Consider the following 24,118-nt stretch of genomic DNA (forward strand, 5'->3'; position numbering starts at 1 on the left):
ATTATGATTGCTTGTAAGTTACCCTCCAATCACTGCCACCTACATTCATTTTAATATTGCCATCATCTACGAGTTAAATGATGATTTTCCTGAATTTCATTTTTTTTTTTAATTTATGCCTTGTATAAAACAGTGTTTATTTTTGCTATAAACAATATAGTTATTACATGTTAATTTTTATTAATCACAAATGTTTGCCTTGATTTCTATAAGAATCCACCTAACTCTTTTTTTTTTTTTAAACAGCTTTGGTCTCAATATTTGTACGAAGTTCAAAAATGTATCCCCTATGAATATAGAGGATTTATTATAATTAAAATAGTATTATTCAAAAATTACATATCACGCATGATAATGAACAGAGGAAATCACACAAAAATGTATACTTTTTATTTCACGCTTTACAGCATATAATACAGTTCCAACTTAAAATCCTATCATTTTTCCATTGAAATTTCAATTACAATGAAGCCAAATTTAAATAAATGCAAATGAGGACAAATATTTTAGATTGGGCATTTTTTTTTTTTTTTTTTTGTAAGATACATCTACTTTTCACATTTTGGGAAGAACATTTAAAGTCCAAAGGACTATTTTCAACTTAAGTTCAGCTACTGAACAGGACAATGCTGATCCTCTGCCAAACAACATCAGCATTGCCAGATACTTTTAGATATGATGCATCAAAGCCAGTTAGATTAGATGCAAACAGTTTCTTTCCGAGAAGATATCTCATTTCCAGAAATATGAAAACACCAATTTAAGCCATTAAAACATGACATTTTAGGTATTTCCTACTTAATTTTTCTCCCTGCTATACAAGTGGTTAATTTACCCCCATTTCGTTTAAATCTTCCTCCAGTTCTTCTAAATCATCATCTTCAAATAAATTTTCATCAATAGGCACAACATCTGTTAGTACATTGGCCGCACCACCTCCAACTGCTTCTGAGAGCTCTGCAAGATGAAATCAAATTTAAAATATAAATATGATTGTACTTTTCTGTTTTGTTGTAATTTAATTTTATTTATTATGATTCTTTCATTAAACAATTTATCAAAACAGCAGACAGATGGCGATAATAGCCATCTACAGTGACTTCAAGTTACAGCACAAATGAAGTGTTAACTGTAATTTTGAAATTACTTGAAAAGGTCTGGTGACTAGTGTTTTTTTTTTGTTTTTTTTTTGAACTGGCAAACTACTTGTACTTATTTATGTGAAACTATATAAATTGTACAGATATTTTTATGTTAATTTCTGTAAATGTCAGTCAGTTTATGTGCAAATTTTAAGGAATTAAATGTTCCACTGTTTTCACACACAAAAAAAAGCTGAAGGTGTTAAAAAACAAAAATAAGACATACACAAACTTAAGAAAGAGCATAATGCATTCAAGGTATAGTGAGGAAGCTATAAATGAGAGAAGCTCAGATTTAGTTAGTCACTGATGCTAATAGCAAATAAACAGTGATGAACAGCAAAACAAGTAAAGTTTCTTGGCAAGTTCTCCAACAGCTACAGAAGAATCTTCTTCAAGAGTGGCTGTTTTTGACAGCCACAATGGCTGGAAAACATGGCCACTTACAATGGCTGGAAAAGAGTCAAAATTTGGAGAGTGGGTTCCACAGTGTCACTAGACAAATTTAGAGATGAATAAACTTGTGCTTCACTGCATTATCATGAGCTACAAAACTATTTTTAAATATTACTAATTACATTAGTCAACAAAAAAATTGTCATACCTCCAGTGGACAATGAAAATTGTGATTCTGGAGGAAATAAACACACTGATTCCGAAAATCACCATAAAAAGTCTCTATCAACGTCTACATCAAAAGTTGTACCAACGTTTAATGTTAAAATAAAGGGATATATACCTATGATTCAAGTTTGTAATACAAGTATAAAAAAATATACGTTCTCTATATCTCATTTAACTTTGGAAAAAATATCATAAATCACTGCAAAATAGTTATATTTCAATAATATATAATCAGCATACTGAAATTGTCCTTAAAAATGTTTGCTACTGTGGGATTTTCTCTTGTATTCCTGTTTACTCAGCCCGACAAGGAACCAGCAGTAATCCCCCATCATTACAGGATCCCAGCGACCTTGTTACTGCATTTCCATTGTTGAACTACCTTGATGAAACTGATCCCCTTGTTCATCACTCACAACTCCCAGATTTTCTGGGAAAAATTCGAGATGGGAATGAAGAAAATGAATTTTCAATGACATTCGACAGCCCGTGTTTTTGTAGCACTCCAGTAAATTAGACACCAACATTTCATAGTTGGTTCTTTCCTATTACCCAAAATACCATGTACTACCGCCTTAAATGATCACCAAGCTACCAACTTCAACCTCCTTTAACTGGGTTTCAAACACATCTTTCAGGAGTTTCCTAATTTGGGATTCTACGAAAATTCCTTCCTTAAGTTTGGCATATGCTAAATTAGGAAACACTTCTCAAGTATGCAAATCCATTACCATCTTTTATCTAGTCATTCACGAAATTTTTCATCAATTCAAGTTTGATGTGCAGGGATGGAAGAAGAACCTTGTTTAACTGCACTAAAGGAATATATTTTACATTACATTTTTCTGGTATGGACTTGTCCCATAAATACAAAAAACAACAGTATTTTGTGAAACTTCCCTGCAAATCAGCAAGCAAACCAATAACCTCAAGATCACTGCATATGTTCCAACCATAACCCTGGTATTATATAGCATGTAAACCTTAGACATGCTTTCATGATTTTCTTTAAGTCCAACTGAATGAAACACAGGAACTGATGGAAATTTGTTTTTATGAAGCAAAACTGCTTTTAAAACTTAATTTTGAGGCATCAATGAATAAACGGCATTCATCAACTTATGCATGCCACCTAGTTCTTTCAGAAGTCCAATAACATATTTGCAAAAACATACTGTCCTCTGTAGCAAAATATTTCTAAAACTTTGTCTTTTTCGAAACAATAAAATCTTTGTTCCCAGTGTGAGTAGATTCCACTGCTGTAACCTAAAACCTAACAGTTCAGGTTGTTCTTTCGATAAATTTATGACTAGAACCAAATCATTCAACTCATCTTGTTTCATTAAATGTACCTTGGGTGACACTCAAATCAAGTGGGCCCAATTTCGGTAAAGTCTGGATGGTCTGTCACAGCCAAATCCACTGCTTTCACCTTCATGATGGTGGGACTGTTAGTAACTCTCGGTATAACCCCCATGCGCAAGCACTGTTGGTGACCACCAAGGTGTGAACCAACGTAAGCAGTGGTCAAGGTGTGGCGCACACACAACATGGAGAAATGCCGTCCCTTTCATACCAGGCAATACTAGGTGATAGATGACTCTCTTCAACAGGTGCAATACCACAACTCTGCTTACTGGAGGCCTGAAAGAGGTGGAACCCATGTTTAGTCTCCAGAGCTAAGTTCTGGTCAACCCTCCCCCATCTCTTCCATCATGCAGTATGACTGATGTTTTTTGAGGTTATGATGAACAGCACGCAGAGATCCAAACCTCCTTACATTTTGAGGATACAACTCTAAAACAGTGTTCGCAGGACAGCCGCTAGGTAGTAGTACACTGGACCGAACTTATTGGTAACTCTCTAGGAGGCTTCCAGATCAGCTAGTGTATAATCTTGCTGCCTTTACTCTGCCAGATAGTGACTGGAGGGAATCCAAGTAGTGTGCATGCGGGGGCCATTGTTGAGGCCACATTATGTCAAGGATCTGGGTATATTCTTACCATGTGTAAGCCATATCCAAAAATTAATAGAGCAAACTTATCTGTGAAAAGATCTAAACCTCCCAAACACTTTCTAGTTCATTTCACAAATATATGTGGTCTCAGTTCTAACCTCAATGATGTCCATTTCCACTTATGGTCTGCCAAACCCCACGTACTTTTTCTGACAGAATCTCAATTATCAGTTGATCCAACCCCTGCCCATCTCAATTGCCCAAATTATTTGCTATATGATTCCTTTCGCCTCAAAGGTGGTACTTGTGCATATGTCTGTTCCGATATTCCCTGTCAGAGACTTGGTAATGTGGAATCTCCTCTTTTTGATCTTCTCTGACATAAATTCTCTCTACGTCATTCTGTCAAATCCATCTGTTGTCTCTACTGTTCTCCCAACTCCACTAATCACTTGGAACTCTGACTTCCTCTCTTTGCAACTTGCTTTTCTCCAGTCCAATTTTCCTAATAGGAAATTTTCCTTGGTGATTTTAATGTCCACAACTCCAGCTGGCTTCTGTTTTCTAGTTACACCGACCCAGCTGGTCGAGATGCTGAGGCTTTTGCAATTACTAATGACTTCGCACAGATTGTTCATTTACCTACCAGAATATCGAACAATCATAACCATACAGCCAACACGCTTGATCTTTTTCTCACAAACAACCCGTCTAAGTACATGGCTGAAATTAGCGGTCCTTTACGAACCTCAGATCACAGCTCGGTGATTGTCTCTTTTCCAATGGAGCCTTTATCTCATGACTATTTCCAACCTTGTGTTGTTTGGCATTACAAGAATGCAAAGCAAAATGGGATGACCTGCGAGATTTCTTTTCTTTGGTCAGATTAATGTTTCAAAACTTCTGATTTCAACATATGCTCAGATAGGGTCAGTGAAATTATTCTTGTAGGAATGGAATCTTTTATTCCACACTCCACTTGAAAATCTCGTCCTTTATCTAAACCTTGGTTTTCCAATAAATGTGCTAAGCCTGTTACAGAGAAGAATGTTGCATATCGTAATTGGCTTGTTTCCAATTCTTCAGTTTCATTTTCTGGCTACACCAGAGCTCACAATAATTGCAAAGCAGTTATTAATCAGTCCAAACTAGATTTTGAACAGGCTAAGAGCAGGAAACTTGCTTCTTGCCCTAATAGTAGCTGAACATTCTGGTCTCTTGCCAAGCTATTGGCTGCAACTTTTGCCCATCTCTGCTCCCACCTCTGTCCAAACCAGATGGTTCTGTTGTCACTTTACCCAAGGATAAAGCTGACCCGCTAGCATCCCATTTTTCTTCCAGCTCATGTATTAATGATCTTGTTAAAACACCACCCACCATTCCCAACATGCTCCATTCAATGCCTCCTGTGGTCTTCCGTCAAAAGGATATCAGAAGGATTTTGATGAATCTTGATGCTAAGAAAGCTCCAGGTCCTGATGGTATTTCTCCACTTGTTCTCAAAACCTGTGCTCCTGAACTTACTCCTGTTCTTTGCCACCTTTTTTCACTTTCTTATTCCAAAGGTGTTTTTCCTTCTGCTTGGAAATTTGCTCATATTCAGCCAGTTCCTAAAAAGGGTGACAAATCCCTCCTATCCAACTATTGTCCCACTGCAATTACTTCTACTCTTTCCAAAGTAATGGAGAAATCAATTAACCGCTAACTCTTAAACTATCTAGAAACCTTCCATCTAATCAACGATTTCCAGTATGGATTCTGTCACTGTCCATCCACCGGTGATATTCTGGCTTATGTGACCCATTTATGGACAAATTGAATGGAAAAGTTCAGTGAAACACAAGCAGTTGCTGTTGACATCTCAAAGGCTTTCAACCATGTTTGTCATAAAGGTCTTCTAAACAAGCTTCCATCTTATGGTTTGCCAACTATTTTTTGTAATTGGTTATCCAGTTTTCTCTCTTGAGTGGCTCATTGAGGGTGATGGTAGTTGGCTCTCTGTCTTCTAACTTCTCCACTAATGCTGGTGTCCCACAAGGTTCAGTTCTTTCCCCCACTCTTTTCCTCTTGTATATCAATGACCTTCTTCCACTGACTGGAAATCCTATCCATAGTTTTGCCGATGATAGCACATTGCATTCAACTTTCCATTTTGAGAAACCTTGTCCTGCTCAATCAGCTTCAACTTCTCGAAAATCTGCTACCAATTCCTTAAATGCCGATCTTCAGGTAATTCTCCAGTGGGGCAAAGACAACTTAGTTGATTTCAACCCTTCTAAAACTGAGTCTTGTCTTATATCTCGCAAAAAGGATTCTTCTGCTCCTATGCTTATCTTTAGTGACACTCCGATTTCTAGGGAAAATGATATATCTCTTATGGGGATTACCCTGACTTCTAATCTCTCTTGGCACAAGCACATTATAAATAGTGCTTCCTCTGCATCTAAAAAACTTGGTTTTCTCTTTCGCTCTCGGCGTTACTTTGCTTCCAAACAGCTGCTCACTCTGTATAAATCGCAAATCCACCCTGCCATGGAATATTTTTCCCACATCTGGGGTGGTGCCCCCAAAACCTCTCTCAGGCTTCTTGATTCCATTCAGAAGAGGGCAGTTAGGTTAATTAATGATTCATCTCTAACAGTCTCTCCACTCGCTTTCTCATAGATGCACTGTTTCTGCTGCATGCCTCTTATACAGATACTTCCGTGGGCACTGTTCTTCTGAATTGGCTTCTATAATTCCCGCTCTCTCTTTCAAAAGTCCGAACACGTGCCGCCACCAGCCAACATCCATTTACTGTCCAACTTCAAACCCACAGAACCAACTTTTCATCTTCCTCAGTTATTCATTCTACTGCCGTTTTCTGGAACAACCTTCCTTCATACGTATTTCCTGAAAATTACAATCTACAGAAGTTCAAGTCCAATGTCAACAAATATCTTCTTTCGTCTTCTCAACCTCCAACCCAAGCGCGGTACTAAGTACTATAGGTTCTAATACCTCTCGTGTTTGGGGTTCACATAAAAAAAAAAAAAAAAAAAAAAAAAAAATTACGATAATACCGATAACAAATTCTGTGGGTTTTTACCTTACAGTATTATGGTGAAATGTGTTTCCCCTTCGCTGAAATCATATAAAGAACAAAAATAAATTTTCAGAATCTTCTCTTAATTCCTATTTTTTAAGCTCCGTTTAATAGAATTAATTAATTAAAATAGAATTAAAATTCAAATCACAAACGTGATGACAATATCCCGCACTTACTACATATCGTATAGTGAAAGGTATTTTATTATGGAGAGTCCATCGTAAAGTGATTTGATTGTATAGTGAACCCATCGTAAAGCGGGGCTCCACTGTATACTGAACAATCGCTCAGTTCTTTCCTCGTTCTCAACACAAATTAATGACCTGGTATACATTTCTTGCGGTGATTGTGACTCGTCTTACCAGGGTTCGACGCATTTTCCTTTGAATATTCGTATTAATCAACATGTGGCCTGAGTTTGTGCTGCTCGTTCAGCAGCGTCAGAATTAGCCTTTCACGCTGTTAACGAAAAACACACTTTTTTATTTAACAAGGCCAAAATACTTGGTGTCCAACGTAATTATATGCTTCTATTAATTGCAGATACCGTAGAAATTAAAATATACGAAAATTCTGTTAATGTTCTTCAGCCATATCTCATCTCTGATTCATCGGCTTTTACGTGCATGTGCGAACACAAATAATCCCTATTTAAGTTTCACACTCACCCCTAATCAGTAATTTTCATTCCTGTGATCACGACATACGGTCGAAAAGCGTTATCAGCTTCAAGAAGGAAAATCGTTTTGCTATTTTTTTGTTTTAATTTCTGGAGAGAAGTGTTTTACGTACTATATTGAAGGTAAACTTCTCTTTTTAATATTACACACACACACATATATATATATATATATATATATATATATATATATATATATACACACAGGATGTCTCAAAAATAGACGGCATAACTTCAGGAAGAATGAGTTCCTCATATGTAGACAATAAAAATATTTTATATCAACATAGTTCCAGAAATGCTTGGTTTCTGAGTTATTAACCCGAATGTCTTATCTCCCGCAGGTGATTTCCTTCAGATACTGTACCACCAGATTCTGTCAGTACAGAATCTGGTGGTTTTCCATTCTGACCATGTACTCAAATCAGGAGCAAGCGGATATGCAGTTTATGTACGGTTTGGTGGATGGCAATGCTCTGGCGGCTCGTCGTTTGTACCATGAAAGGTTCCCAGAACGAAGATGGCCAGACAGGAAAATGTTTAAAAGGTATCCATCGCCACCTTTGTGAACATGGGCCCTTTACACCTCGTGCTGTTAACAGAGGATGACCAAGATCTACGACTCCTGAAGTAGAGGGGTGAACCAACTGCCTGGCCGCCACGCTCAACTGATTTAAACCAACTAGATTTCTTCTTGTGGGGCCATTTAAAGTCATTGGTATATTCGACTCTGGTAGCTGATGTGGAAACTCTCCGCAATCGAATTGTGGCAGGTTGTGAGACAATACGAAACATGCCTGGAATTTGGCATGGTCTTCACAAGTCCATGAGACGTCGATGTGAGGCCTGTATTCAGGCAGAAGGTTTGAACAATTACTATAAGGTGATGTGAACAGTGAAGTGTCATAGACAGACCTTCAAAACTCGGATACCAAGCATTTCTGGAACTATGTTGATATAAAATATTTTTATTGTCTACATACAAGGAACTCATTCCTGAAGTTATGCCGTGTATTTTTGAGACACCCTGTATATATGTATTTGAATAACAGTTAAAGTAGTTGGAAACTGAATCTTTCATAATAGAAAAATAAAATAAAAAGGTACAGCAAAAAGCATATTCCTCTACATGATGCTTGAAATATAACCATCAAAATAAATTAGAATAACAATTAAAAATAATGCCAGCAGCATAGCAAGACAAGAGTGAAAATAGTCAAAATTAAACATAATGATCAAACCAAATGGTTTGATCGTTATGTTTAATTTTGTCAGTCTATATTTGGTTTAATGGTCAGTCTATTTTTGGTTTATTTCTGTTTTATTTAATTGTAGTGGTTTATCTCTATTGGTGATATTTCACATAAATTTGGACCTGGTGCCCGTCAGAGGGGGAACCGTTCAATTTATATTTAATTGGCATTCAAAGTTTAATGGATTATTATTTTATTATCTTTACATTTAGATGTTCTAAATTATCTTAGAGTTTCTACTGCAATATTTTTACTTTTGTTACCCCTCTCTTCCCTCCCTGTTGGTTTAATCGTTATGTTTAATTTTGACTATTTTCGCTCTTGTCTTGCCATGCTGCTGGCATTATTTTTATTTGTTATTCTAATTTATTTTTATGGTTATATATATAATCCCTCTTTCAACAAATACAGAAATATGTTTGATTATTAAACAAATCGTAGCTAAGCCAATGTCGCACGTGCATTACAAAACTTACCTCTCCTCCACTTGGTTTAATGCAAAAATGTGAGAAATTAAAAATTAAGAATTCACATTTTTGCATTAAATCAAACAGATAAGATGTAAGTTTATAAAGTATATGCAGCATTTCCAGAAATAATATTTGATTAGTAATGTAACAAAACTTAATTTAAGCTAAAAAAAGTTTTTTGTATCTCATTTCTCATTATTAAACACACACGCACGCACTATATATATATTTTTTTTTTATCTCCAAAAAAATAACCACAATATATTAAGGAAGAATCTATCTACTCAAGTAAGAAAGATACCTGGCTAACGCTTTTCCAAGAATTTTCCATTTCTTTAATGGACGAAATTACTAAAATTACAATTAAAAACATTATTAGATATATTCTCTCAATATTTTATTTACATAAAATACACCAATTAACTTCTTGTTAAGCAGTCAAACCACCTTTACTGCATTAAATCTCAACTGCCTATTTTAGCCAAGCATATGAGCTTTTTAGTCATGTGCACAAAGATTCAGATATTTTGTATCTTACTTGGGCAGACAGCAGACCTGCATTTTTCTATTTTTAAATCGACCAACCCTAAATATCACGGTAAGTTTTTTTTCTTTTTCTTCTTTTTTAAAAAAATTTTATGGTGCAATGGTAGCTGAGGCCATAATGATCAAGTCAACAAGGAATAGTGTGAAGTCTACACAGGCAAGCACAATTTCTCACTAGCAACAGTTTGGAGTAATCGTTAATCTTTCGATGTTTCGCTGAATAATGGAATAAAGACTGGCACTTCACATGCACTTTTTTTTTAATTGCAGTCTGACCTCTCTTTAATGAACTTCCATATAGCGAAATTTTCTATGTAGCGAACTTTTTTGATTCCCCCCTGGTCGTTACACTGAAAATAGTTTCCGTATAATGAAGAAAATTTCCATATAACAAACTAAATCGAGAGACCTGGGTACGCATTGTTCGCACCTTTGGCCTTTAGACAATAGAGCTGATGCTGTAGAAAGTAAAAATTAAGAGCTAAAAGGATTAAGCATTAATCCCTTTAGCTTTTAATAGCTAAAGGCTTTAATTCCACGAATTAAGAGTAAAAACATTTTACAATTTAATGGTGCCTGTAATTTAATGGTTCATATTTTACTATATTTCTGAATTTACAGTATTTTTCATTGTTGTAAAGGTCATATTTCTGTATAACGAATTTTTTCAAGGGAACGATCGATTTCATTATATAGAGGTCCGACTGTATATGTATGATGAAATAACTTTGTGGAACACAAAAAAAAAAATCTAATTTGAAAATACATACAGCACTTAATTTTATTTTTTTTAATGATAAATTATTCATACCTTCAAAATGATTATATGATGCATTTTCTTTCCACTGTATGGAATTGGGTGTAGGAGTTGTTTCATCGACATCTCCCATTTGTGAATTTAAAGATTCATAGGTAACTTCTGTAAACCTTGAGTCATCCTGTAACATAATGCAAATGTAATAATAATATAACATAAAACAGATACAATTTTAGAATGGTGTGTCTGTGTGTGTGTGTACAAACTAATCTCACTTTCACTATCAGTGAAGCCTTCCCTCTTCTAAACTAGTTAAACATACCATATTGTCTGCAGCCAGTTAGTATAATGCACTTGTTTCACCTTAAATACAATAATGAAATTCTGAATGATATTTGCAGCGATAGTGAGAGTATTGCTTTGAGACATGATGTTTACAATATAATTTGTTTAGTTTTCCAACCAATAAAGAATTTAAGGTAATACTAAATTCACATAAAAGTTAAGCAAATAAGTTTGATATAAAAATATCAGGAACATATCCATATACGAGGTGTGCTCAGTACATAAAGAATTATTTTTAGATCACATTACACTAAACTGGATGCCAATGTGACCAATCTGGTAAAGAGCCCAAGTTAAGTTCAATTCAAGCTAGTCACTCAATTGGTTGTACTGATATCCAGTTTTTTTTTTTTTTTTTTTTTAATGAAAATAGCAAACACAAGAAGTATCAGAACTATAGTACAGTAAACCCTCACTATTTGCAAGGGTTACATTCCTGTGAAATGCCGCGAATACTGAGTTATGGCTCCCATAGTAATAAAGGGGTTCCGTTCCAAAGTATGAAATATATACGAAAAACTAGTCTAAAAATTTGTCTATGTATGTATTATATGTACCTTCATAATATGACTATGTACATAGACAGTACATAGTGAAATGCAAGCATATGGCATCGAAATGAAAGAAAAAAAAAATAAAATAATATTAAATGTAATATTTATTAAAAATTTCAAACAAATCTTTCAAACCAGCACCTTTGCTAGCTAAAAAAACTTATCCCGCCAGTGCTTTCCAGTTTCGCTAAAGTGTTGATAAAGAAGTTTTGCCTTTTCGCGAATGATGAGTGAATTTAACAGAATTTTATTTTGAGTTCAGTCTTCTATTCACAGATTTAAAGCTTTTCCATTTTTCCTAATTTAACGTCACGAGTTACAGAGCAAATTTCTGAAGCAATTAGTGCATTTTCACGGACACTATGGAGGATTTTTTCTTCCGATTTTTTGATTGATCGTACCGTTGACTCATTGATTTTATAATGTTTTGCCACTGAGGAGACACTTTCACCATTAGAAATTTTTTCCAATAACTCAATTTTATTCGCTAATTTCATCACCTTCTTTGATCTTTTCACATTTCCCTTGTTATTCGTAGCCATATTTTTGTACGGGTTAGAAAGAACTTGTCCACAATAAAGTCACTTTCTTCCGTTAACATGCTCGAAAAAGTCTGTTTTACACCGCAAAAGGTTGATTTATCACTTTTGTAAGCATATCAATTTATAAATTGCTAAATTTATTCAATTTATAAGCATATAAATTAAAAGCAAACAACGAAACCTTCCATGACAAGTGCATAACACATACTGAACAAGGATTAGCGAGAAACATCCATGCTTGCGATTTTGTCACACCTCTCCCCCAACCACTGAGCGCTGTTTTGATCGGGAAAGATAATTATATCCATGGCCATGTTTTTTTTATGGCAGAAAATGTTCATGGCGCTTTTAAAATTCACATTTTTTAAGGTTTCATTTTATATTAAATCAGCAACTACGAATACGCGAAACAGTGAATAGCGAGGGTTTACTGTACTTAGTACCGTACATAGGTTGAAAAGATGAAAGAAGGTATTTGTTGACATTAGACTTGAATTTCTGTAGATCGTAATTTCTGGGAAATTTATAAAAAGGAAGATTGTTCCAGAGAATGTAAGTTGAATGAATAAACGAGGAAGAAGAAAAGTTGAACAGTAAAAGGATGTTGATTGGTTGCAGCATGTGTTCGGACTGCTTTGGAAGAGACAGAGTGGGAATTACAGAAGACAATTCAGAAGAATGGTGCCCATGGAAGTATCTACAGAAAAGTCATGTAGCAGTAACAGAAAGCCTATGAAACAGAGAGTGGAGTGACTGTTAGAGATGAGTCATTAATTAACCTAACTGTCCTCTTCTGAAAGGAATCTAGAAGCCTGAGAGAAGTTTTGGGAGTATCACCCAAGACGTGAGAACAATATTTCATTGTAGAACAGATTTCTGATTTGTACGGAGTGAACAGCTGTTTATAAGAAAAGTAATGCCGGGAGAGAAAGAGAAAACCAAATTTTTCAGATGCAGAGGAACCAATATTTGAAATAAATTTAGGCCTAAACCTTGAACAATATTTCATACCTATTAAGAAATATTGTTCACGGTTTAGGCCTAAATGGTTGTCAAATGAACTGTTATTGTTGTTGTTATTTGGTTTTTAGGAGCATTAGCAACTAAGGCCATATTACTCAGGGGATATGCAGTGGTCATTCACTGACCTTTCCGCATCCTCTGTATTTGGTGGTCACGGGCTCAAACCCCCCGCCTAATCAAGAAGCGTTTGCTACGCACTACTGCTCCTGCCCACCTGGCTACAGAGGCGCCGGTCACATGAACTAATGAGACTCGTGGCAGAGAAGAAAAATGCATGGGATGCATATAAATTATCAGGCGACACAGAAGCCTATGATATATATATAAGCTAGTCTGTAATCAAGTCACAAAGGAGGTTAGTCTATATTCAAGTCACAAAGCAGGCAAAGGCAGATTACGAGAAATCTTTGGCAAAGGATGCTAAGAAAAACAGCAAGGATTTCTTTACTTATATAAACTCTAAAAGGAAGGGGATGAATCTGATTGGTCCACTTGATATCGATGGTTCGAATGTTGATGATCCTGATCAGATAGCAAACAAACTGAATGATATTTTGCATCTACATGAGGAGTTATTAAGGTTTGAAAATGCTAGAAGGTTATCAAATTGTAGCAGGGTGCTTAATGATTTTGTAATAACTGAGAACAAAGTGGAAGAGAAATTGTTGAAGTTAAACATAAGAAAGGCACCTGGGGTGAATAAGATCTATCCAGTTATATTAAAGGTGGTGGCAAAGCAACTAATCAAACCCTTAGCCATAATTATGAGAGCATCCTTGGACTCAGGGGAGGTCCCCATGGACTGGAGATGTGCAAATGTATCCCCAATTCACAAAGGGGGATTAAAGGATGACACGAGTAATTACAGACCAGTTAGTTTAACTTCTGTTCCAGGTAAAATAATGGAGTCACTGGTTAAAGATGCATTTCAAGATCATCTAGACAAGACTGCAGCAATAATTCAGACACAGCATGGGTTTGTTAAGGGAAAGTCTTGTCTGACAAATTTGATTGGATATTATGATGTGGTTACAAAGGAACTGGATGCAGGGAATAATTTTGATATCATATACTTGGATTTCAGGAAAGCTTTTGACACTGTTGTGCATGGAAGACTATTGTACAAATTGGAACAGAATGGTATTAAGGGTAAATTGCTACAATGGATAAAAGGATGGTTAAGTGGGAGAAGACAGAGGGTGGTAATCAATGGGTGCTGCTCTTCATGGACTAATGTTATTAGTGGAGTCCCACAAGGTTCGGTGTTGGGTCCACTGTTGTTTTGTGTATTTATCAATGATATTGATGAAGGTATATCAGGCTTAATGTCGAAGTTTGCAGATGACACAAAGGTTGGCAGAGTTGTTAATGACAGTAATGGCAGTGTGCTACTGCAACAGGATCTAGATAATTTGGGCAGATGGGCTAAGAAGTGGCAACTGAAGTTCAACCTTGACAAATGCAAAGTACTGCATATGGGTAGAAGTAACCCCAGAGAAACGTACCAACTGTGTGGTACTACACTTAAGGTGGTAGAAAATGAAAAAGACCTGGGAGTAATTGTGCAGTCAGATATGAAGTTTTCTGAGCAATGCAGACAGGCTGCTAGGGCGGGTCATGGGGTGTTGTCAATGATATATAGGAATTTTGCTAGCAGGGAAAAGGAGGTGATTGTCCCTCTGTATAAGGCAATGGTCATGCCACGCCTTGAGTACTGCGTGCAGATCTGGAGGCCTCATTTTAGGAAGGATGTAACGTGTACAGAGAAGGGCAACAAGGTTGGTGAGGGGAATGAAGGGATCCTCTTACCAAGAGAGGGTTAAGTTCTGCAAATTGCAGCAGCTGGAGACTAGGTACCTGCGAGGTGATCTGATTGAGGTGTATAAGGCCTTGAACGGGTTCAGCACACTGAATTCTGATGGGATTCTTCCACTTCTTCAGATTACGAACCTAAGGGGGACATAAATTGAAATTGAGGAAGGACAGATGTAGAATAGATATGCAGAAACTTGCCTTTAGCCAGCGGGTGGTTAATTGCTGGAACAAACTTTCATCTGTCGTTGTGGAAGTTGATAGGTTAAATAAATTTAAGGAGGAACTGGACAAACATTTAGAGGGGATTGTTTTGTAATTTTTTTTTTTTTGATCTGAGGTGCCTAGAGGACCATGCAACTTAACCGTGTACTTAGAAGGGGAGTTTGCAAGAAAAAGATCAAGTGTACTGGCTGTGCAGTTAGGATTATTTGTTATTCTGGTAGGTAAATGAACAATCTGTGTGAGGTCGTTAGCATGCCTTGGCAGTTTTCTATTCAAGTGAACCAGCCAGTCCACGTGAATAGAAAATGGAGGCTAGCTGGAGTTTGGCTTCATAACAGAATGGCTACAGAAATGAGCAAGTTTTAGAATATTGAACATTCTGCATTTGGAAATACATTCCTAGTATTTAAATATCAAACCATTCTGTTGCCTTACAGGGTAAGGGAAAAGACTGGTTACCTTATGCTGTTATCTTAATTTGGTAATAAACACTTCCACGAGTTTAACACCTGCACTGAAATATAACTCTGTTATAAAGGAACAGAACTCCTTTACTTAACTGTTAAGCTGCTTTATTTACTGATAATAACTTTCCATGTTATCTGTTTATTTTTAATAAGAAAATGTCTCCCCACCTCTTGGGGTATACAGTATTCAAAACAGAAATTAGAGAAACTATATTTTCTTCAATCTTTAGTTTCAATCTTTTGTATCCTAGAGATTGAAAAATCTACAATTTTGATTTATCTTAGAAAATCCAGTTTACTGTAGGATCAGAACTAATAAAATCATCATATTAAGAATAACAGAACTATAAATCACACTGGAAATAAAATTCTTAAGCTTAATCCAGCTAAAGCAAAACATCAAAAGACTGTGGAATGGAGGAAAATACTATTAAGGCAATTTGGTGGTGCATGTTTAAATTTCAGAAATGAATGGTTTGCTCTCCTTTACTATATTTAATAATCTTATATAAAGAAATCTCTCTTAAAATCAGCTGGAAACACTAGTCAACACTAACTAATAACATAAATAGTTAAAACTATTTATATTATTTCCCATGGACAAATCTCTTCCACTGAATGAGAATTCACCTAGCATCTTGTCTTTAAATCTCCAATTGAGAGCATTCAAGTGGAGGATGCTTGTATCTTGAATTTCAGCTGATACAGCATCACAGTAACTAACAATGAGCTAAACACTTCTTGTGGCAGCATACAAGCTAAATACCACAATATGAGAATCCATGCACCACAACTGGCCCAAAAAAATGGAAAAGAAATTGTTGAAGCTAAAAGTAAACAAAGCATCTGGGGCTTATGGAATCTAAACAAAAGCAGAGCAGAAGAGGTAAGAAAACCATCAAGCATAATTATGAGAACATCTTTGGACTCGAGGGAGGTCTTTACATATGGCAATGTCTCCTCAAATTTACAAGTGGGAATCAAAGGGTGAGCACGTAATTACAGATCTGTAAATTTGACTTCTGTTCCTGAAAAAATAATGGAGTCACTGGTTAAAGAAGTAATACAGGACCATTCAGACAGAATGCAATTATATGGAATCACAGCATCGATTTGTTAAGGGGCATTCTTGTCTGACTAATCTCATTGGATACTATGACACAGTAACAAAGGAACTGAATACAAAAAGTAATTTTGATTCCACATGAAAGATTGCTAAACAAGTTGGAACAGTGTGGCATTAGAGGTAATGCTGCTTCTATGGATAAAGGGATGGTTGAGTGGAAGATGACAGAGTGGATATCAATCAGCACTGCTCTTTTTGAGCTAATTTTATTAAGGAAGTACCTCCAGCAGATCAGTACTGGGTCCATCACTGTTTTCAATATTTATTAATGATATTGATGAAAGCATATCGTGCTTAATGTCTAAGTTTGCAGCTAATACGAAGGCTGGCAGGGTGGTTAACAACAGTAATCAGGGTATGCTACTGCAACAAGATTTAGAAAAACTAGCCAAGTGGTCTCAGAAGTGGCAATTGAAATTTAACGTTGACAAATGTCAGTCAATACATTACTGCATATAGGTAGCACTAATCCCAGAATAACATACCGATTGTGTGGTACAAAATTCAAGGCAGTAGAAAAGGAAAATAATCTGGAGGTAATGTGCAGTCACACAAGAAGTTCTGAGTAATGCAGAGGCAGCTTGGACAGCTCACGAAATTTTGTTAATGATATACAGGTAACCCTCGTATAACACGGTAGTTAGGTTCCAATAAAATGTCGTGTTGTGCAAAACCATGTTATACAGGACTAAGAAAAAGTACAAAAAGGGTGGTTACGTTCCAAAAGCTAACAAAAATACACTATTCTAGATTTTGTGTATCTTCTGCTGCCTTTAAAAAATAAGTAATCTGGGTTTGTTTGCTTTTGCTTGATAAATTTTTGTTAATTTCATTCGTATGGAACTAAGCATTTTTGAAGCTTCCTTTTGAACTTTGGGCTTCTTTCATTCAAGAATCTGCATTCAAAAAATAAAATTCTCATTGCCCAGCTAACTTTATGCCTTCCCATATGCTTTTTTTAGTGTAAAATTTGGAAGTTTAGAATTTTCATCGGCACCATCATCCTCTGAATTGATGTGGTTTTACCTCCGATGCTATTTCCACCAAATCTGCTTCACTAGCTCTTTTTCTACCAGTGATTCTTCAGTAATCATATCTTTTTTTAATTTTTTTAGGAGCATAGTCGACTAAGGCCATGTTACTGTGTGTATGTTGTCTATAAATTGCATGTGTTCTGAGGTTGGATTTCTGTTTTGCTGAATGAGAGTTTGTGGGAGAAAAAACCATGCTACTCTTGCCTGAGCAACTCAGCCACGTTGTCAAAAAAAATCATAAAAATCCCTCCCATCATCAACGGGAATTGAACTTGGGTCTTTTCCACCTGGTGTGGGGAGGATGGCAATTCTATCAACTGTGCTACCCACAAGGGCTTCAGTAGTCATATCATAAAAACCTTCCCCTCCTACCAACGTGGCGAGTTCTACTATCGCACTCATTCCATTTTCTGCCGGATTGACCATATTTCCTGAATGAACTGACTCTGGCCATAGATTTTTCCATACACATTTAATGTTGATGGTTTTACTTCTTTCAGCAATAAAGTTATGATTCCAATACAGTCCACAATTGAGAAATGTTTCCATGCCTCCATTACTTCAATGGATTTGGAATCAATTTTTTTTTCCAAATCCATTGTAACCATTTTCTGATGTAATGAGTTTTAAAGGTGGATATAATATTGATTTTATGGGTGAATGAAAATTGTATTAACTTAGTACAACTGTGGTGGTAGGAACATAACTTCAACGTTTGGATGACTTAACTCTTTTGAATGGCCTGGTGTGCTATCCAATAGTAATAAAACTTTGAAACCTAGATTTTTCCACAAGTTCAATAGCACAGAACCTAACATGGGGATTTCCCAACAAAATAAAATACGGGTATTTCTCAATAATTTTTTTTTTGACTAGTGAGTCAACAGTGGGATTCAAAAAGAGCGGAAATGTTGAAAAATTACATCCAACATAATAACAGGGTTCCCCCCCCGCACAAAAGCTCAAAAATACTGTGTTATATAAGTACCGTGTTATACGGGGGTTGCCTGTACTGGAATTTTGTCAGTAGGGATAAGGAGGTAATTATTGTGTGTGTATGTGAGCAAACAGTAAGGCTGCATCTTGAGTACTGCATATGGGTCTGGAAGCCTCATTTTAGGAAGGACGTGGATCAGTAACGTGTGCAGAGAAGAGCACTGAGATTAGTGAGTGGGAACAAAAAAGTATTCTTATGTGGAAACTAGGCACCTGCTAGGAGATCTGATCAATGTGCTTAAGATTTTCAATGGACTGAGTAAGCTAAATGTAGATGGCATCCTTCTTTTGCTTAGACTACACACATAAGGAAACAACAAATTTGAATTGAAGAATAGTTGCAGGATAAATCTGTGAAATTTGCTTTCAGAGCCAGAGAGTAGCTGTTTATCTGAAGAAACTTATGTGGTATTCTTGAGGCGGCTATTTTTAATAAATTTAGGAAGAATTAGATAAAATATCGGAAGGGATGGACAGTTTTTTTTTTTTTTTTTTTGCTGATGCTATGTGAGCTTGTAGCAATAATGGATGATGACATTACTAATACTAATAAAAAGGTCGCTTGAAAAGTCAGAATTTTACAATGACCGAGAAAATTATTCATAACGCAACACAGGAACTATAATAATTCCAAAAGAAACCTAACAGAATGCTCCCTGAAGCTGTAAAAGCATTGGAATTATTGTATGAAGTATCAAGAAGATCCATCAGAATAGCCAATAAGCTTCATCGTAAAATTAATTTCTGCTTACACACTGGGACAACCATACAGTCAGAGGAGTTTACAAGACATTTCATAGAACATAACAGAGCTATTGATGCCCGATACAAGAGAAATTTATCACAATACAGTAAACCCCCACTATTTGCGGTATCTGTATTCATGGTTTAGCGTACTCGTGGTCGCTGATTGAATATAAAATGAAGCCTAAAAAAAAATGTGAATTTTAAAGTGCCGTGAACATTTTCCGGCATAAAAAAACGTGGGTGTGGCTAAAATCATCTTTCCTGGCCAAAACAGTACTCAGTGGATGGGGGGAGAGGAATGACAAAATCGTGAGCGTGGATGTTCCCCACTAATCTCTGTTCAGTACGTGTTATGTGCTTGTCATGGATGGTTTTGTCGTTTGCTTTTAATTGATATGCATATAAATTGAATAAATTCATCAATTTATAAATTAATGTTTACAAAAGTGAAAAATCTACCATTTTGCAGTGTGTTAGCGTAAACAGACTTTTTCGGGTGTGTTAACAGTTAAAAGAAAGTGACTTTATTGTGGACAAGTTCTTTTCTAATCGCTACAAAAATTTGGCTACGAATAACAAGGGAACTGTGAAAAGATCAAAGGTGATGACATTAGCGGGTAAAATTGAGTTATTAGACAAAATTTCTAATGGTGAAAGTGTCTCGTCAGTGGCAAAACATTATAAAATCAATGAGCAACGGTACGATCAATCAAGAAATCAGAAGAAAAAATCTGCTGTAGTGTCCGTGAAAACGCATTAATTGCTTCAAAAATTTGCTCTGTAACTCGTGATGTTAAATTAGAAAAAATGGAAAAAGCTTTAAATCTGTAGATAGAAGACTGAACTCAAAATAAAATTCCGTTAATGTCACTCATTCGTTAAAAGGCAAAACACTTTTATCAACGCTTAAGCAAAACTGGTGATAGCACTGGCGGGATAAGTTTTTTTAGCTAGCAAAGGTGCTGGTTTGAAAGATTTGTTTAAAATTTCTAATAAATATTACATTTATTATTAAATTGTTTCTTATTTTCATTTTGATGCCTTATGCTTGTATTTCACTATGTACTGTCTATGTACATAGTCATATTATGAAGGTACATATAATACATACATAGACAAAATTTTAGACAAATTTTTCTTATATATTTCATACTTTGGAATGGAACCCTTTTATTACTATGGGAGCCATAACTCGGTATTCGCATAGGTTTACTGTATAACCTTCTGTATGGCATTCTCCAGAAATTAAAACGAATAAAAGATTAATGCAAAATGATTACATTAAAAAATCAATTGTAAATAATTCAAAAATGATTTAAAAAATTAATTAAAAAGTTTAGCATAAATATTGAAAAACAATTTTCCTTCCTGAAGCTGACAGAACCTTTTGACCATATGTCGCAATCACAGGAATGGAAATTACGGAGTGTGTGTGTGTGTGAGCTTTTTTTTTTTTTTTTTTTTTTTTTTATGTAAATCCCAAACACGAGAGGTATTAGAACCTATAGTACTTAGTAGTAGTAGTAGTAGTAGTAGTGGCACATGATGCAAGAAAGCAAGCGTAGGAGCTTATGCAGCATCAGCCAAAAAAAAAAAAAAAATCACACCATTCCCTCCAAATGCCTGTCCAGTTCCTCCTTAAATTTATTTAACCTATCAACTTCCACAATGACAGATGGAAGTTTGTTCCAGCAATTAACCACCCGCTGGCTAAAGGCAAATTTCCGCACATCTATTCTACATCTGTCCTTTCTTAATTTGAACTTATGTCCCCGTAGGTTCGTAATCTGAACAAGTGGAAGGATCCCATCAGAATTCAGCATGCTCAACCCATTCAAGGCCTTATAGACCTCAATCAGATCACCGCGCAGGTGCCTAGTCTCCAGCCACTGCAATTTGCAGAACTTAAGCCTCTCTTGGTAAGAGAATCCCTTCATTCCCCTCACCAATCGTGTTGCTCTTCTCTGTACACGCTCAAGCAAATCTACATCCTTCCTAAAATGAGGCCTCCAGACCTGTACGCAGTACTCAAGGCGTGGCCTGACCATTGCCTTATACAGAGGGACAATCACCTCCTTTTCCCTGCTAGCAAAATTCCTATATATCATTGACAAAACCCCATGACCCGCCCTAGCAGCCTGTCTGCACTGCTCAGAAAACTTCATATCTGACTGCACAATTACTCCCAGGTCTTTTTCATTTTCTACCACCTTAAGTGTAGTACCACACAGTTGGTACGTGTCTCTGGGGTTACTTCTACCCATATGCAGTACTTTGCATTTGTCAAGGTTGAACTTCAGTTGCCACTTCTTAGCCCATCTGCCCAAATTATCTAGATCCTGTTGCAGTAGCACACTGCCATTACTGTCATTAACAACTCTGCCAACCTTTGTGTCATCTGCAAACTTCGACATTAAGCCTGATATACCTTCATCAATATCATTGATAAATACACAAAACAACAGTGGACCCAACACCGAACCTTGTGGGACTCCACTAATAACATTAGTCCATGAAGAGCAGCACCCATTGATTACCACCCTCTGTCTTCTCCCACTTAACCATCCTTTTATCCATTGTAGCAACTTACCCTTAATACCATTCTGCTCCAATTTGTACAGTAGTCTTTCATGCGCAACAGTGTCAAAAGCTTTCCTGAAATCCAAGTATATGATATCAAAATTATTTTTTGCATCCAGTTCCTTTGTGACCACATCATAATAACCAATCAAATTTGTCAGACAAGACTTTCCCTTAACAAACCCATGCTGTGTTTGAATTATTGCTGCAGTCTTGTCTAGATGATCCTGCAATGCATCTTTAACCAGCGACTCCATTATTACCGCGCTTGGGTTGGAGGTTTAGAAGACGAAAGAAGATATTTGTTGACATTGGACTTGAACTTCTGTAGATTGTAATTTTGAGGAAATACGTATGAAGGAAGGTTGTTCCAGAAAACGGCAGTAGAATGAATAAATGAGGAAGATGAAAAGTTAGTTCTGTGGGTTTGAAGTTGGACAGTAAATGGATGTTGGCTGGTGGCAGCACGTGTTCGGACTGTTTTGAAAGAGAGCACGGGAATTATAGAAGCCAATTCAGAAGAACAGTGCCCATGGAAGTATCTGTAGAAGAGGCATGCAGCAGAAACAGTACGTCTATGATAAAGCGAGTGGAGAGACTCTGTTAGAGATGAATCATTAATTAACCTAACTGCCCTCTTCTGAATGGAATCAAGAAGCCTGAGAGAGGTTTTGGGAGCACCACCCCAGATGTGAGAACAATATTCCATGGCACGGCGGATTTGCGATTTATACAGAGTGAGCAGCTGTTTAGAAGAAAAGTAACGCCGAGAGCGAAAGAGAAAACCAAGTTTTTTAGATGCAGAGGAAGCAATATTTATAATGTGCTTGTGCCAAGAGAGATTAGAAGTCAGGGTAATCCCCAAAAGAGATATATCATTTTGCCTAGAAATCGGAGTGTCACTAAAGATAAGCATAGGAGCAGAAGAATCGTCTTTGTGAGATATAAGACAAGACAGTTTTAGAAGGGTTGAAATCAACTAAGTTGTCTTTACCTCACTGGAGAATTACCTGAAGATCGGCATTTAAGGAATCGGTAGCAGATTTTCGAGAAGTTGAAGCTGATTGAGCAGGACAAGGTTTCTCAAAATGGAAAGTGGTATGCAATGTGCTATCATCGGCAAAACTATGGATAGGATTTCTAGTCAATGGAAGAAGGTCATTGATATACAAGAGGAAAAGAGTGGGGGAAAGAACTGAACCTTGGGGACACCAGCATTAGTGGAGAAGTTAGAAGACAGAGAGCCATCTACCATCATCCTCAGTGAGCGATCAGAGAGAAAACTGGATAACCAATTACTAAAAACAGTTGGCAAACCATAAGATGGAAGCTTGTTTAGAAGACCTTTATGCCAAACACGATCAAAAGCCTTTGAGATGTCAAGAGCAACTACTTGTGTTTCACCGAACCTTTCCATCGAATTAGTCCATAAATGGGTAACATAAGCCAGAATATCACCAGTGGATCGACACTGACGGAATCCATACTAGCGATCGTTGATCAGACGGAAGGTTTCTAGGTAGTTTAAGAGTTGGCGGTTAGTTGAATTCTCCATTACTTTAGAAAGAGTAGAAGTAATTGCAATGGGACAATAATTGGATGGGAGAGATTTGTCACCCTTTTTAGGAACTGGCTGGATATTAGCAAATTTCCAAGCAAAAGGAAAAACACCTGTGGAATAAAAAAGTGAAAAAAGGTGGCAAAGAATAGGAGTCAGTTCAGGAGCACAGGTTTTGAGAACAAGTGGAGAAATACCATCAGGACCTGGAGCTTTCTTAGCATCAAGATTCATCAAAATCCTTCTGATATCCTTTTGACGGAAGACCACAGGAGGCATTGAATGGAGCTTGTTGGGACCGGTGGGAGGTGTTTTAACAAGATCATTAATACATGAGCTGGAAGAAAAATGGGATGCTAGCAGGTCAGCTTTATCCTTGGGTAAAGTGACAGCAGAACCATCTGGTTTGGACAGAGGTGGGAGCAGAGATTGGCAAAAGTTGTGGCCAATAGCTTTGGCAAGAGACCAGAATGCTCGGCTACCATTAGGGCAATAAGCAAGTTTTCTACTCTTAGCCTGTTCAAACTCTAGTTTGGACTGATTAATAACTGCTTTACAATTGTTGTGAGCTTTGGTGTAGGCAGAAAATGAAA

General features: G+C 36.5%; 1 protein-coding gene across 1 annotated transcript in view; it reads right to left on the minus strand.

The window, feature by feature from the left end:
* Positions 1-525: 525 nt before the first annotated feature.
* Positions 526-24,118, minus strand: part of LOC150082227 (zinc finger CCCH domain-containing protein 15) — a 133,915-nt gene continuing 110,322 nt past the window's right edge. Inside the window, exons 10-11 of the mRNA XM_090380065.1 lie at positions 10,571-10,697; positions 526-957 (exon numbers count right to left, since the gene is read on the minus strand). Coding sequence (XP_090236191.1) covers positions 827-957; positions 10,571-10,697 — 258 coding nt within the window. The 3' untranslated portion in view covers positions 526-826. The remainder of the gene's footprint in view (positions 958-10,570; positions 10,698-24,118) is intronic.

Source organism: Mastigoproctus giganteus, chromosome 8 (genome assembly GCF_048544385.1).
Source record: "Mastigoproctus giganteus isolate SK-2022 chromosome 8, ASM4854438v1, whole genome shotgun sequence".
Lineage (NCBI taxonomy): Eukaryota > Metazoa > Arthropoda > Arachnida > Uropygi > Thelyphonidae > Mastigoproctus > Mastigoproctus giganteus.